Source organism: Corapipo altera, unplaced genomic scaffold (genome assembly GCF_003945725.1).
Source record: "Corapipo altera isolate COAL_440 unplaced genomic scaffold, ASM394572v1 2b, whole genome shotgun sequence".
NCBI lineage: Eukaryota > Metazoa > Chordata > Aves > Passeriformes > Pipridae > Corapipo > Corapipo altera.
This window is the reverse complement of record NW_020884874.1, coordinates 21,971,438-21,988,543: the sequence shown is the minus strand read 5'-3', so window position 1 is coordinate 21,988,543 and position 17,106 is coordinate 21,971,438. Positions and strand designations below refer to the sequence as shown.

At 39.1% G+C, this 17,106-nt stretch overlaps 1 protein-coding gene across 11 annotated transcripts in view; it reads left to right on the top strand.

Moving 5' to 3' along the window:
* Positions 1–10,421, top strand: part of NHSL1 (NHS like 1) — a 182,867-nt gene extending 172,446 nt beyond the window's left edge. For 10 of the 11 annotated variants that reach the window (XM_027633290.1, XM_027633310.1, XM_027633304.1 and 7 more), the window contains one exon: positions 2,521–10,421. In XM_027633290.1, coding sequence (XP_027489091.1) covers positions 2,521–3,244 — 724 coding nt within the window. In that variant the 3' untranslated portion in view covers positions 3,245–10,421. The remainder of the gene's footprint in view (positions 1–2,520) is intronic. The other variant, XM_027633345.1, reaches the window with a different exon arrangement.
* The last annotated feature ends 6,685 nt before the right edge of the window (positions 10,422–17,106 follow it).

Here is a 17,106-nt window from a genome sequence, read left to right as displayed (position 1 = left end):
GAACGGCAGCTAGATTTTTGTGCTGTTCACATTAGGTTCTCAAAAAGAAAAAGTAGAAAACCTCAAGCAAATAAAATATATATATATATGCATATATATACTTTTTATAATTTACTGTTACACCTTAGGAGTTGGCCTGTAGGAGGTGTGCTAAAAATGGTCTGTTGCATTCATGTTGCATGGCACTCACTAGAACTGCAACAAATCTGGTTTTAGAATGAAATATTCTGACCAGGAGCCTTTCTCCATTATGTATGCAGATAGAGAGTGGATCTCTGTGTCTGTGCACACACATGTAATTTGTGAGTTTATGGGGAAATGGACAGTGGAACTGGATGGGACATAATTAAAACTGTCACATTTTTTATTAAGACCTTGCTTTTGCTGGCTTTAGACTTGAACCACTATCTTCCTTGGTTGTTAATAAAAAAGGTTTTGTTTTTCCCCTCACTATTTCTAAAAGGTATTATTTCAGTGATTGGCACTCTTGAATATACGTACTTTGGAGTAAGACAAGAAATTTAGTGGTATGTGTGTTAAGGACAGAAAGAGCAACTTAAGTTTTAAGTCACAGTTTTGTTTAAATATATACTCTACCTGTGTCTGAAAAGCCACCAAAACCAAATTTAGTTCTTAAAATTAAGTTTCTTCCATAATTCATACATACTGAGAAAAGCTGATTACATGCTGACAGCAAACTGACTGCTCTGCACTGCATTCACAGTCTTACCGGATTAATCCAAGCTAGGATAATGAAGTCTTCCCCTGCAGATCTTTGCAGTTGAATTTTTCTTTTTTTTTCTTTTTTTTTTTTTAATTTAATTTGGGTTTTGGCAGCAGTACAACACCAGCATTGCAGTGTTTAAAGATACATATAGGCAGCCAAAATCCTAATGAAGGAAAATCTTTTCCCTTTAACAAATGCACGCACGTGCTCACATACAGACTTGCAGAGCATCCAAGCACCAAAATAATTTGCTGCCTACAATACTAATACACAGTTAAATCTAGACAAGGTTTGTATGTTTGCTGCTGTTGAAGTCATCGTTTTATCTCTGTACTGTCTTCTGGTGTCCATTCATCCTCAGGCTGAATGGATATTGGTATTACATTCTTCTTCCAGAAAGACAGGTGGAGGCAGCAGGAGCTGCTGAAAATGACAGGTGATACAGTTGTCTGTGGGGGTATCATCAGTAATCTGTGCATAAACTTCACCACCACTTAAGAGAGACAGGATCACTCTAAAGTCTTGGCAGATCTATGACAATGTCTGTTGCTACCACCTACTCAACCGATGTATCCTTCTACTTTGTTTTCAGGGTTTTTTTTTTAAATATTAATGCAATGCATAAAAACATATGAGCTTGCCTTGGCAAAATCTCAAGGCTTTTAAGAAAGTAAAGCTAAAGATCACATTAAGTAGAAACCTGTTTTACAAGGGGAATGGTCTGTATTGAGCACGTGCTTGATAAAAATTAATATGGAATTACAGCATGATAATCTTGTATTTGTAACAAGTCTGCTGACTTGTTTTAAACTTCTTCCAAAATACCATATTTAAAATTAGGCTTCATATGATCTTTTTGAATTAATTCTTGCTTCGTCAGCAAAGAAGCAAAGCGGCTTTGCCACAGATACCAGGCATGTACATTTCTTTAAGTTTTCTAATAATGTGAAAATGGAACAATAGAAGTGAAGTTTCCACTTATTCCCAGTTCCATGATTGTTTCTTAATTTTGCTTTTGTTATCCCTGCACTTTACATTTAAATTGAAAAACACCCCGCCCTTTCATTTGGAAAGAGAACTTTCTTGTCAGGAAGTTGGTCTCTCCTTCATTTAGTTGAAGAGTTGCAATGACAGAGCACCAACATAACTGTGAATTTTGTCCATGCATCTTAAGAGAAGCTGGAAAACTCTTTTCATTATTTATTTACTATTTCAGTTAGGGAGGGAATTTTTTTTTTTAAATCATTTAATCCGGAATGGTTACATGTGGCTCCCTTTTCTCCATCTTAACTTCAGCAGCAGTGTATTGCAGTGTCCTTTTCTAAAGGAAAGTGCACCTGTTCTCCACAGAGTGTCAAATGAAATAGTAAAACTCAACAAAACAACCCAGTGTACTCTAGATGACATATTTTAATCAAGTCCCTAAACTAACAGAGAAATGGCATTGATCTTTATAGGATATTAGTCTTAACAGTTTAATACTGACTCCTGAAAATCTGATATACAAAATTTGCTAAAGTGTTTTGTACATCAGTATTGCCAGTTTTAGTAGTTTCATTGTTCCAGATTTGCAGGAAAAGAGGAATAAACTTAGCTTATACCTCCAATACCTGCATTAATGCCTGTACAGTTCTGGTGGTGTTCTTATTCATGCTTTAGATTTAGATTACTTCTCCATTTTCCCCTCTCTCTGCTTTAGCTTAATTCATTGTCATTCGTCTAAATTGAGTTTAATTAGAGGAGGCAAAATGTTTCATTTTGGTCCTCTTTTTTTTGTTGTGTTTTAAACTCAGATCCAAAAGGAAAGTCCTTGGCCGTAAAGATTCTGAAGACGACCGTACCCGCAACCATTCTCCGTCGCCCCCCGTAACTCCCACTGGTGCTTCCCCAAATTTAGCTACCCTCAAACAAGCTGGATCTATTCAGAGAAGCGTTCGCAAGAGCAGCACCAGCAATGACAACTTCAAAGCCCTGCTGCTGAAGAAAGGGAGCCGCTGTGACACCAGTTCCCGGATGTCTGCGGCAGAGATGTTGAAGAACACGGACCCGCGGTTCCACCGGACAAAGACAGATGCCCCTGCTGACCTTTCTGACAGCCCTGCCAGCTGCTCACCCAGCAAGAGCAAACGGGCCCAGGAAGAATGGGCCAAGAGCGAGGGCCTGATGCCAAGGAGTATGTCTTTCTCTGGCACTAGGTATGGCCGGTCAAGAACACCCCCGTCTGCTGCCAGCAGCAAGTACAACGTCCGCAACCGCATTCAGAGCAGCCCCATGACTGTCATTAGTGAAGGAGATGGGGAAGTGGTGGAACAGTCAGAGGGCAGGGTCCGGAGAACTTTGGAAGAGCAGCAAGAGAGGCAGCTTGTTATGTTTAACAGTGATGAAATGGACATGAATGATTTTGCATATGTTGAGGAGGCAGGATGCAAGGAGACCTTGGATCCAGCGCATCTAGACTTAATGACTCCACCAGGTACTTCAAGGAAGTATCTAAGCCCTTCAGCTGAAGAAAGTTAAAAGGCAGTGTGACAGAAGGCTTTGGCTATTAGTCTAGAAAATCACAGAGGACTAGATTCCCGAAGAAAGCCCAGACCAGGACAAGTTTACTTTGCTGAGCATTTATTCCATGAACTGCATGTGTATGTTTAAATGCTAAAGCGATGGTGGTTCTGCATGGTTGGGTTGGGTTGGGGAGCACTTGCTTTGAATGAGTGGTCTGTGGCTTAAAGAAAGTTAACAGTTGAATTTTTTGTGTATACCCTTAGAAGTCCTCTTGTGGGGTGGGAGGGAAGTTTTCTCAGAGTCTGTAGGGGTGTGATGTTTTTCTTTTTCTTGAGACTGCAGTTGTGCAAGAAAAATTTAGGAATAAGCCTGAAATGGGAAGGCTCCTGTGGTACAAGCTGGATATTTGGTTCAAAAACCTTGTAGTGGTGCAGCGTAGTGCATATGTTAAGCAGAGAGAGGCACAGTGAGGCCCATTCAACTATGAGAAGGCAGTAGGGTTGGTGCTGGGGTTGCATGGCTTATTACTGGGTTATGGCCCAGTGTTCGATGAAGCGTGTCCTGCTTGAGCAATTAGCTCACCAGGTTTTGAATTGGTCCAGGGTACTGTACTTTTTATTCTTTTTCCTGAGGGAAAATGAAATACATAGTTAACATGGAAAAGGGAGCTGAGTTTTATAGCACACTACTAGCTGCTGTGCAGCCACACACATATGCTTGGTGAAACACTCATTTCCAAGTGAATTGCTTTCTTGACTGGAGTATTCCCTTAGAGAACTGGAACAACTGGATGTCTGCAGAGGATGCAAGCAGACAACAGCAAAGTGGGAGAGGAATGAAGCAGTGTACTACCAGAATTTGGATGGATTACTGTTGTGGTTTAGGAATGATATTCCCCAATTTAGTCTTCCCATTGAAACACTCTAAACCATGTGCCACTCACTCCCTCCCTCCTCCCCTTCCCCACTTCAGAGGGCTGGAAAGGAGAATTGAAGGCACAAAAGGTAAGGATCACGGGTTGAGATAAGGACAATTGATTGAAAACAGCAATGAGATAAGAAAACAGTAACAGCAACAATACTAATGACAGAGTGTAGGAGAAAGAGGGAAACGATTCACATGGGAAGCCCAGTAATACATGAACCTCAGCCACACTACCTGGACTGGAAGAGCCCCCCCATTCCCTGCCCCTGGTAATGATGTGAGGTGGTATAGAATAACTGCCCCTCCTGGCTACTACAGAATTTAACCCTGTCCTGGCCGGAACCAGGACAGTTAGATTTCTGAATTAGAAAGCAAAGTTTGACTTTTAGAACTTGCACTACAAAGCTGTAGGTGGAGCCCATCTTTCAAAACTGAAACTTGGGAGTTGTGTTTTGCCAGAAGTCTTGTCTTCTGTTTGTCAAAACAGGAAGACTATTACTTTTCATCACTTGAAATACAGATACTTGCTAACTTTTGGTTACCAAAGAATAAGTTACAATTACTTTACTTATTGATTTGCCTGCAGTATTTCTCTTCTTTTTTAACCTTAATAATTTAGTGAGGTTCATTTTTATTGTATATTTTACAGATAATAAAAACATTTAATGGTTTCCCAGTTGTAAAGAAAATTAATTAAAACTGAAATATTGGCTAGAGAGTTTGGTTCTTAGTAGGAGTGAAGCTTTTAATTTTTAAGAAGAATTTTGCATCATTTGATGGCATGCGCAGTTTTTGTATTGTTTGTAAATATTGAAAGTTGTTAAAATATCTTTTGATCTCCATACCATAGAATTTATACATTTTTAGATTGCTTTTAAGAAGAAAAAGCACTCTTTGTAGATTATTTATTTTAGAGAAATATGCTTGTAATCTCTTTCTTCAACCCTTTACTTGTTAGCAATGTAAATTTCAGGGGCCTTCGTTTAACTCTTCCCTTCATAAGAGGGGAATAGTGCTGAAAATGCTGTGACTTTGCTTCAATAAAGAAAAAGCCTGCCAGTTGCCATATTGTCTTTTGAATTGATTAAAATCTCCTTCAAAAGATGTGTCCCACAGTGTATGGCAACCCACTGAATGCCATAATCCATGCATCCAGCTACTAATCTCCCATTTTTCATTGCAAAATTTACTAATTCACTTTAGAGACAATTAAAGTGTACTTACATATACATTCCATTTTGGCATCTCAATTCTGAGACTAAAAAAATTGAAATAGTACTAAGCTTTTTCCAGTGTTATGTGTGAATGTTTCTACTACTTCTCTCCTACTTGCAACCTGTCCCAGAAGACTAAAATTCTTGGAGAACTAGATTATAAGCAGAGTAAGCAAGAACTAAAATGCAGTGGAGAAGGTGAATCCAACTGCACTCAGTGGAACAAGGGTGGGATTAACTGGTGCACAGTAAAATTTCTGCCATTTTTATGTGCTAACTATATTTAAAGAACCGTTGGATTTTTTAAATTAAATTAAAACCTGATTGGATAAAGTAGATTGTTTCAGATATTATTAATACAGATCTGAACTACATTCTGATGCAAAGAGTGCAAAACATTCTGCCACTGCTAAACATCTCAAGAGTCTTGATTTTGTGTGTCTCCCAGTGATGACCACACGAAACATGAAAGGGCAATATCCTTTTCACAGCAGGTACTGTTCCTTTCAAAGCTATGCATAAATACTAGCTAGTCCTTACACCACCATCTTGACAGGAAAATACTCAGGCTTTGTTTTATTGTTTACAATAAAATAAAAATGGCTGCACTGGAGAAAATTACAGCAGCGTTGTACATCAAATGCCTGTAGGAGGGAGCTTAGCTAGCTAATTCCCTTGTTCCCTTATGCTTGCCAGATGATACTGCCAGTCACTTCTATAGGCTATATGGGGAACTCTTTGGAAAGTCCCAGCTTAAATGTACATCATCTTGTCAGTGCAGCTAGGTGAGATTAAACTTCAGTGTAGCATGGGCTGAATTTCTTCTCTGGGCACAGGTAGCCTTGATGCTAATCTAAAACCCTCATCTGGTGTAAGGTGATTTGGGTTGAAGCTCAGGTTTTGGCTAGTATGCAGAAAGCAGTGTTCATGTAGCCTTACTGGTATTGCTACTGACTACATTTTGCACAATATAAGATGGAGTGAGATACATTAAATGTGCTGAATTATGTTTAATGGTGCTTATAATACTTCGGTAACTGACGTAACTTTCTTGGGGAGGTTATCACTGTGTCATCTTCCCACTGCATCATCGTCTGTAGCAGCACACAGAACTGGTTGGTAGCTCAGTTTTCTCAGCAGTACAGTCCTTGGACCAAGTTTCCACTGCAAAACCTTAAGAGCATGACAGCTTTAGACTATGTTTTATGTACTTGCAACAGCTTTAGTATGTATGTATTTGTAGTAAGGAAAACATACTTAATTTTTTGTCACAATTGCAGCTTCAAAGTTACTTTCTTCTATAATAAGGATCCTCCATAGGGAGGTGTTGCAGTTCTGGCTATACTGGTCAACAGGTTTTGCAAACCTCAGCTAAAGATATCTAGAGTAGTAGGAGAGGAGCACACATACACAAACTTGGCTGTGCTAAAGAGAAAAAGCAGACTTGTCATCCTGATGCTTAATGTATCATGCTGTTATAGGGGTTGTTCAGAGTTTACAGTTTGCCTCTAAAACAAGAATCATTATTGAAGCTAGATGTGAGATTAATATCTGATTTACCTCTTACTGGATGTGGTTTTCAATTTCAGTCTTTTTCTAAATTTTGCCCTGTATGAACTCATTCCATGCTTCACCTGTTTATGTTCAAAGTTCGTTCTTACTGCTGTCAGATGTAGGGAGACCCAATCCCCCTGAGAATTAGAGCCCTCCAGGTATTGCATTAATACATTCATAAGGCTCTGGGGCATTTACAAGTCTTCCCTACTGTTAGTATGTTGAAGAGGAGAATTTATTACCTTAATTGAAATGATGGAGGTTATGCAAGGAGCAATAGCTTGGTGAGAAGAGGTTTGGAAGGCTACTGGTAATCAGTGAAAAGAATTGGAAAAGAAGTAGATTGATGAAGACGGGGTTTTGAGGAAACAGGACTGGATGCTGGTTCATGCATGAGGCTTGGCCTGAAAGAAGGCACAGAATAATGGCAAAAAAGGTGAAGCAGGGAAATTACTGAGAAGTGCAGTGAATGCACAGAATAAGGTATGGGGCGGGCAGGCAGATTCTTGAAGATAAAGAAGTTTCAGCAAGTACAGAAGAGAGAAAAAGGCGAAGGAACAATGGAATAGTCACAGAAAGAAGAAAGAAAAATTTTAGCCCGTGTGTTTCCTTCTAATTCAAAGGGTATAGAAGGCCAAAGTCAGTCAAATATGGGAAAAAACCCAACCCAACATTTTAGAAGAGGAAAACAAGCAAAATTGGGTGAGCTTAGTGAAACAGTAATAGGCTGAAGTGAGGAATGCTCTAGGAGACCACAGGCAACATTGAGTGGGTGGCTTTGGGCTCAAGCACAACTCTTGGAAAGGTTCTGTACAGAAACACCATGCCTGAAATCTGGAAAGAGTAAGGGGGATTAGGAAGATTAAAGCTCAGATTCATCCTGACTAATTTCTACCAACTACTCTGTATCCAGTGATTTCAGTGGACTGGCTACAGGTCTTCAGACACCTGTGTTTGGATAACTTGCTAAACTTTCAGTAATTTCCTGAAGCAAAGAGGCCACTCATGCATGCAGCACAGGGATGGGTGTGTTCATACTACTGCAAGCAAATAGATCTTGACAGGTGTCGTTTGGATACCACAAAGTTCTGGAAAAACCATTTATAGCAGCAGTCACTGTTCCAACAAAGCTGTTGCTACAGTACACTTAAGTGATTCAAGATGATGCATTGTTTGCTTCTGTAAGGGAGAATTAAAAAGGTGAACTTCAATGGTAAAGCAACACAATACAAAAATTACAGTGACTGAGGAATCATTTTATCTGTTCAAAATAACTTCAGTACTCACAAAAGAGAACACAATAGCTATATAATGTCGTTGGTATTTTTCTGAATTCCCCCCTTAAAGTTTATTTTCTAAGTAACTTTCAGAAGAGATTTCTTACATGTTTAAAACTAGAAAAGTCTTAATTGATAATTTTCTTTGTTCTGAAAAGGTGTTATCAACTTTAAATCAGAGTGCAGCATTAAAATCTTGCAGCTATTCAGTGTTGGATCCTGTGGCTATACTGCTATGAATTAATAAACACTCAACAGAGTAAAATACAAACGTGTTTGATAAAGATGCGCTATGCCATATATCGTCCTGAAAAACTGGGTAAAAGCCTTAATAGTGCTTCCCCAGCAGAATGTGGGTACATTTTATGTTGCAAATTTAGCTCTTTGCAGTTGGATTCTTTCACGTAATGCGCAACCAACCTTTTAAGGGCCAATCAATTCTTCTCCCAGCAATTCTAATGGAAAATGTCATTGATTTTCAATAGCAAATTGTTTGTTAATGGTGAATCCAAATGTATGTGTATATGCATGGGGGGAGGTATATACAGAAGAGAGAAAGTTCAACACAATGTACAGGAGTTGCCCTTGTCTGTAGTATACTGCTCTATTTGTGCACTATCCTTCAATATAAAACCAGAAATTTTAGCTACTGAAGGAGGAAAAAAAAAAAAAAGTGAAAATCTGTCAGGACATGTAGATAGCAGAAGTATCTACATATTCAGTACCTCCTGAAAACAAACAGTAAAAATTTAAGTTCTGTGTTTAGATGGTAAAAACTGATTTGGGGGACACATGTAAATTACAAAGAAACATAGATAAAATCTGTCAACAAACAAGAAATACAAGAAACAAAATGTCCTACCTCCCATCTGAAGAGGAATGTTGTTCTTCTACACCTTCTTTAAAAGTCAGTCAAATATCTGTTTGGTTTAATTTTTCCAAGTGGAATTACTAGCTATGTTTCTAACACTCTTTTCACACTGGGTTGTAGAAAATGGACACAGAAATTCCTGCCTTCAGAAGGATGTCTTGGTCTGTCTAAAACAGGTGAAAGAACATTACAATGACAAGAACATTCAGTGCCCAGTGCAGTGTCACTAGTTGAGAAGCTGCTGTAGTGGAGTCTGAAAGATGGTCCCATCTTTTTTGCCTTAATTGAGATGTTGTATTATGCTGCCTGGAAAATGATGATTATTGCAAATTACTGTGCCAGCTGGGAGCTGTAGTGTAGTCAAAATGATTAAAAAAAACAAAGCCCAGATATATATAGTCAGTACAGCAGTCACAGACTAAGGAGTGATAATGATTTTAATGTATTTACTTATAGAGTTCTAATACAAAGAAAAAGAACATTTCAGAAAGGAGATCTTAAGTCAATGAAAACGTGTATATGGGGAGCATTTGGCTGTGAGCAGAGGTCATGCACAAAAATTGGAGTTTGGGTCTAGGGTAGCTTGTATCCGTTTGCAAGCTATGGTTATACAGGACCAAGCCACTGGTGATGCCAAATGAGACTGGCATATTCTCATACACAACACACTTGATTGTTTAGGGTAAAACTTTGTTATCCAGGATCAACCAAACTTAAATTCCACAGAAAGATCTCTGTGATGTGATATAGAGGGGAAAAAAGTGCACCTCGATGTAATATTGAAGAGGTAGCACTTTATTTATTCCAACATGGAACACTAAAACTGATTTTCTCCATTTACTGATGCAGCATTTTGCAAAATTTGTCACAATTTAAGATTGTGGCTTGTGGGGACATGAAAATCAGTTGATAGGTTATTTCTGAGTTTAAAAATCTACCAACAGTACTTCGTTTCTAAACTGTTATGAACAATCCAAGACAAGCGAGTTGTGTAACATCAAAGCTTTTTCTGAAGTGCAGCTTTGAAGTCCAGGACTGACTACGCAACAAATTAGTCATCTAATTCAGGGATGAGTTTCTTGCATGACGTGACAACCTCATATATACCCATGTTGGATTTGGGGAACAAAGGATCTAAAAAATTACTTTCTGTGCCACAAACATGCTCTCTCAAATGGTCACCGGTATTTGGGAAATTGTAGTGACCTCTTAGAACTGAAATTCCACGTTAGAGGTTATGTAAAATGCTGAGAAAAGAGGGAAGAAAGTGTCTTGACAATAAACTGAAATATCTTTCTCAAAAGTCATTCTGATTGCTACTCATTCATTGGACTTTTCCTTCTTTGGATAAACCAGATCTCACGTCATCTATTAATTCTCTAGACTGCCTTAGCAGTATTCTTTTAACAGGTATTTCCTTATCCTGCTTGAGGCTTGCTAGCATCAAGTCTTTCTTTGCAATACTGGTATGTCTTTTGAAAGGCCTGCTGAGAATAATAAATATGAAAGGAATCTAAGCTGGATTGTCCATTATGCCCTAGTCTGTAGACCAGGAATTTCCCAAAGTTCATCTGGTTGGGAAAATGCCATCAGGGACAGCAACTCCTGCTTCTGTGGCAGTCCATGTGCATACCTGACAGCATAAGGGTCTCCAGCCTTGGTGGCTCTTCAGTTATTATAGACAGATGAAATCTTTTAGTTTGCTAGACTGTGGATTCAGAGGAGCGTTTCCTGCAGATAATCTCACCTTTTCTAATGTGGTCTACCAACCCTTTGACATGCCTCTTGGCATGTCTGCTTTCCTTAATCCCAACCCCAGATGCCACCTGTCGATGCTCCAACAGAACTCCAAAAACTGACACTGACCTCCAAGCTCTCACTCACTGTCCCATTTCACACCCAGCTCCCACAGACTAGAAGCTCAGCTCTATGTCCTCAGCCACCCCACCTCGTTCTCACACCCATGAAAGGACTGCAGACAGCTACCAATAGCGGTGGCACCACTCCGGCAGTAACAGCCCAGATGGGCACTCACAGTGTGCGCTTAAATGCACTTTGGGATCTGTCTCTGCCCTCAGCACCCAACATCAAGTTGCGGTTTGTGCCCACAGTGTGGGAATCTCTCCATAGTCTGTTTAGGTTTCCTAAAGGCTTGTGAAGAGAGGTGGACTAAGGAAAGAAGAGACCGAGTACTGAACATCTTTCCAATGAACAAACTGGTAAGATAAATGGCTGCACATCTTGATTTGTATTTCTTAAGAACTTGATGTCCCAGGAGATGCTACCTGAAAATGTAGAATTCCATCAAATAGGGCCTAATTCTGAACACTGAAAATAAATCTTAAGTTTTTCCTGATAGTCTTCAATTGCACTTTTTAGCAGTCTGTAACTCTGAGAAGATACTGGAATGTGAATTTCAGTTTGTTTCCTTCACATTTGTAAAGTATTCAAGTTTTTTCCTCTCCTCCTGAGCTCCTGCTGGCACAATGGTTTTTTTTTGATATATGAACGACCAATGTGGGATAATAGCGGAAGACTGGCGAGGAGGATTATAAACATACTCAAGTGACTTGCAGCTGGGGTGTAGAAAAACACATATATCATACTAATTGTTGTTTAGCGTTGTGTGTTTGACAAGTAGAACATCTGTGTTTAGATAACAAAGCCTTGTGAAAGACTCAGAGGCACCCTATCAGACATGCTTGAGATTCCTGCTCTGCTTGGGGAAAGATCAAAGCACAGTGGGAAAATATGCCTGTGCAAATCCCTGATAAACAGGCAAAGACAGCAGGTTCAGTGATCCTCTAGGATGGACCAAGCTCCGTGGTGCCTGTGTCCCCGCCTGTGCCTCTGCCTGGGAATCTGCTTTGGGAATCCTCCAGTTGGTGAGGTAACGGAAATAAATTTAGTCTTTACATTTCATCCGTGGTTTTGTGGTTGTTCATGTGTCCCACCTGTGCTGACTCACAGAACTAAGTAGGGAAAATGTGTGATTATAGAAAGTAATATGTAATCTGATGAGATATAATCTACATAAATTGTGGCCTTGGTAAAGAAAAAAAAAATAAACACGTAAAGGATCTTGCATTAGAATTACCGCAGTGAGTGCCTACAGTAAGAGAGTGATGATTTTTGCTGTATTACAGGCTAATTCAGACCAGGTTTTGTCTCCAGACATTGCATGATTTAGTTGATGAAAATGAAAACTAAGTTCCCTAATGCAGGAAAGTAGGTACTAGTTTACCAACTTCATTATTCTTGAGATTTTTTTTGGATTATAGTGACACAAACCATTTGGCAGCACCACAGAAATTAATCCACACATGGAAAACCCACTCGTTTCTGCTCTTTCTTTAGCAAAGATACCCAATTACAACAGATTAATTTCATCATCTTGATGTTTGAGTGGCATTAAGAGAAGACTGCAAAGGTTAACACAGAGTGGATGTGCACCAGGCTCACTGGCTACTCAGGTAAGTAAAAACAGCTCAGTGGCACATTAGAAACTCAAGGAGTTCAGCTAAAGAGCATGGAGTTCAAGAAAGCATCTGTCTCAGTGACTTGTTCAGAGGCTGCATTTGCTCCTTTAATTCTGCAAATAAATCTAATATAACCTCATTGTTCTGCCGTAGTTCTGTGGGCAACAAACGCCGGGTTTTCTGTACCTTAATGACTTGTTGAATCCTCTGCTGCATTGCACAATGCACAATGCAATAACATGCTCACTGTATTAAGCCTTTCTTCTGTGTGGATTTTCTCAGTGTCTTACAAGAGATGAATACTACACCAAGGTCACTGTTATAATCACTTTCCTTGAAACTTGAGTTTCCACAAAACTGAAAGACACTTTGTATTTTTGAAACTATGTATTTCCATGCAGGTTTTACAGAGAGGCCATAACAGTCTGGAAAAGCCAGTAAGAGAAGAGACTCTGAGACTCCATGTAACATAATCATATTACATTGGACTAGTTTTCTGAGGAAACCTTGCTACCAAGCACATCCTTTTTCCTCAGCTACATAGTAGGCTTCTAGCACTGTGACCAAAGGTGTATGTCTGAAGGACCACTACTGGTCCTGAACGCTGTTTGTTTTGTAGCAAGCCTGTTAGGAATGGGGGCAGCTCTCTGTGGGCCAAGCACTTTATAGACCTGACAAAACGAATGTTCCTGTGCCTAGATGGTCTTTATTTGTCTCAGTTGTTTTCTCCTCACTGAGGACTGGAAAGAGTTAATTTTACTCACAAATGGGCACAATAAAAGTCCACAGCTGCCTGTGGGATTGGAAAAGCTAGGCCAGGTGGTAGCGGTCAAGTCATCTTCAAGGAAGTCGAGAGCAGCACTATCATCTCACTGAAACAAGCCAGACTAACCAAGAAAATTAAATTTTAGCTGCATAATGGTTACTTAAGGGTTCCTTTAAGTCCTGAGAACCCCTTGATTGCACTGCAAAAAACAGGCTGCAGGCAGAATCCTATTATGAGTTAGTTTGGGAGGGAGCTTTGAGAAGCACAATGAAAGAGATGGCTGCATCTGAAGACATCTGGAATGCTGAACCTTGCTTTCCCATGGTTTATCAGGCACTGTTTGTTACAGGTATTTTTAAATACTTTTAAGTGTGTTGAGTTACATTACAAGATTTATTGCTGCTTTATTGGCTGTGACCCAGAACAGAAGTCATTCCTTTTGTTGGAAGGATTCTTGCCTTCGTAATATTGTCTCAGGGAAAAATTTGTTTTTCAGGAAGCTGTATCAAAGCTGAAGAAAGGCTTTGTACAATATGGAAAACAGCTCTCAGAATGGTTGTAATCAAGTAGTTTCAATGTAGGTCAAATGTTGAAATTGCCTTAAACAGTATAAAAATTGTGCTAACGTTTTTTGTTTTTTGGTACAAATTGTGTTTAATCTGAAGTTATAACTTTTCAAGTGGTGCAAGCAGTGGAACCAGAGGATGCAAAACTTACAGGCCTTCAAGAGGAAGAAATTGGAAAATAGAAAGAGCTGTGTTACGCATATCTTCTGGTGAACAAGGTGTGACTTGAAAGCTTTCACTTTTTGTTCTTGTCCTTAAGCTAACTCCTGTAAGGACTACTACTACCCATTAGCTCCTGTGCCCTTGATTGAGCCAGCAGCTAAATCAATGGTCTGCTTACTGTCAGATGTATGGAGGCTGTGAATTAAAACTGGACAGCAGTAGGTGTCATCTCTGCCAATTACCATTCTCTGCAAGACAGACTCCTCTGTGAATCTGCTTCTGAGTTGCTGCAGTTTTGTATTTAGCCAGACTAAGACTGCTGAGTCACCTTCTAATATAGATAAAACCTACATTTGTAAGAGTTATTTGACTACTAGAGCACATACAGTTCACGCTAGTGGAGTTTGTACTGGTAAAAGTAATTGAGTGTCTGTATTTGGAGGCTTTGCTGGCATAGGGGCACAAGCAAAATCCTTATAAGCATAGATTAAGCCAAATGTTGTATTTTTGGGGGCAGTTCTTTCTTGGCCACTGTGATATTATTAAACTATCATAAAGATATTCTGACTCAATGTCAGAGTTTGCTTATTTTTTTTTATATAAAGTTATTCCATTTCAGTGAGGGATCTAAATTTCTAGACAAGGTATTTGTTACAAACAAACATCTCTCTGAAGAGAAATTTATATATTGTCATTCTGTCTTTCCTAAGCCAAGGCCAAGAAGTGACTGTCCTGTTTTGAAAAACATATTTTGTCACTGCCAAGTACGAACCAGTGAATCAGTTAGTGATGAGTTAGTTTTTAGCTCATCAAAGATTAGGTGCCAGATGCTTGATCTATGCACAGGCATGAATCATTTTTATCCAAGATGTTAGTTTCTGAGCTCCTACTGTGGTTGCAAAGAGATGTCTCATCTTTCCTTCCTTCAGGTAAAGTGAGAGAGACAGGATATTCTACTAATTTGAAGGTACTGTATTATTACTGGATGTGAAAGTACTGTATTATTACTGGAGATGAGTGCTGAATACTTTCAGCTGATGTTTAATAGAACTGTTTTGTATGAATTACCTGTGTTGCTTTCCTTTAAATGTCTTTTGAGCAAATAACTGGCATGTGTACAAGATGTATCTGCATCTTGGTCTGCAGAGCAGTGGATTGATGTCAGTAAGAGACTCTGGCAGCTCTCACAGAGAGGAGAAGCACAGAGATTGCTCTCTGAGCTTCTGAAACCTCCTTAGTGAGGGGGGCCATACTGTTCCATAGTTTCCTACTAAGTATAAACAAGGGGTTCTATGTACGTAAATAACCTCATCATGGTTCTCAATATTCTTATAATAGAAAACTGAAATATAGTTGCCCTTCACATTAGGTGAGTTAACAACTTATAGTGTAGTAGCAGATATGAGATTTAAAAAAAGAAAGAAAAAGAACTTTGTGGTTATAAAGTACAATGCCAGTGTTACAGTGATTTCTGGATGCATATGAAATCTCCTAGTATCAAATTTTCAAAGAAATAGCCATCTGATTTCATACAAAATTTGGAAATTATGAACAAAATTTAATTTGATATAGCTTTAGCTATACCAAGAAAGGACTCAGAGAAGACATCCAGTCCATTCCTTGCTCCAGTTAGGAGCCTTCATCACTCTGGACATAAGTTTGTCTAACTTCTTAATGTGGCCAGAGATGGTGTTACCAGTGCTTTGCTGCACTTTCAGACTGCACTTCACTTATAGAAATTTCTTTTCTGACTTAAACTTGTTTCACTTTAAGATCACTAGTAGCAGTTCAGATTGGTGCAAGCATGAGGGGTGCTTATTTTGCTTTGTTTGTAATTACCTTTTATGTAATTGAAAACTTAATGTCTCCTCAGTCTAAAACCTTCACCTTTGAGATTACTGGAGCTAAGAAAATTAAAGATCTTCCCCTTGCACTTATGGTTGCTGTATGACCAGGCATGAGTTCCTTTCAGGTCATGAGCTCTCCTCTTGGATGCAGAAGGTGCTTGCCCTAAGGACATGACAGCTGCTCCACAAGCAGTAGCACTAACACCAATAACATTGTGGTTACTGAGATGTGTGTCACCACAGGCTAATATGATCAGAGGTAGCTTCTGGGCAATAGAGATTTAATTTCAGTATGTTTGCATGAGAAACATTCTCTTTTTGTTTTAGTGGACCTTCTCTTTGTGGTGGGGATTTAAGAGTAGAGGTGCTGGTAAGGTTGAAACCCACTAGGGACAATTAACATGCAAGACTAGACAAATCTGTTTTGGAATGAGGTAAGGGATACCAATTCCAGATGAAATAAAAAGCAGTCTACTAGAAAGAGGAATTTAAGTCATGGCAGTGTTTCTGTTAATTTGAAATTGAGCAAGTGTCCGTTTTTAATTGTCTGTAGTAATGCAAACAATCAGAAACTATTTATCTAAAGCAGGATTTGAGAGTTATCCAGTAAATACTGTGTGAAACCCAATCACTCTCTATATGTTTCCAGAGAATAGCAGTTCTCAGCTATTTTAGAAGTATATAAGTCTTGGTCACAAGAAAGCAGTCAAAAAGTTTTTTTAATTGTAAGTAAGGTGACTAGAGAGCCGTTTAGAATGATGAGCCCAGGGGCTGAGTAGCAGGCTCTACCCAGGTTAAGGATAAACAAGAATCTGTGCTGAATAACAGTGCAGCTCATTTCAGAACACAGTATATCTTTTAAGGCAAAATATACTCCATTTGATATGACAATAGCTTAGTTTTCAAGTGTATCTGTACAACTTTGCTGAAGACAGTGGAATATACAGACACCAGAGGCAGAAGTGATTTATCTTTGAACCTCAAAGCTTTACACCTTTCCAATTAGGTATGTTGTTTGGGGCCCATATATTTTTCCAGCTTTCCTTGTAGCTGGCAACAACTGTGTGTACCAAATATTAAGAAGGTAAAGAAAATGCAAGGAGACAGTAGAATATAGTACTTTGAATGCACCAGCAAATACAGGAACTGTTCCCAGATGTGGTCTGAAAAGAAAAATGGTTGATTGAATTTGGATTTTTCCAAAACATCTGCTGCTG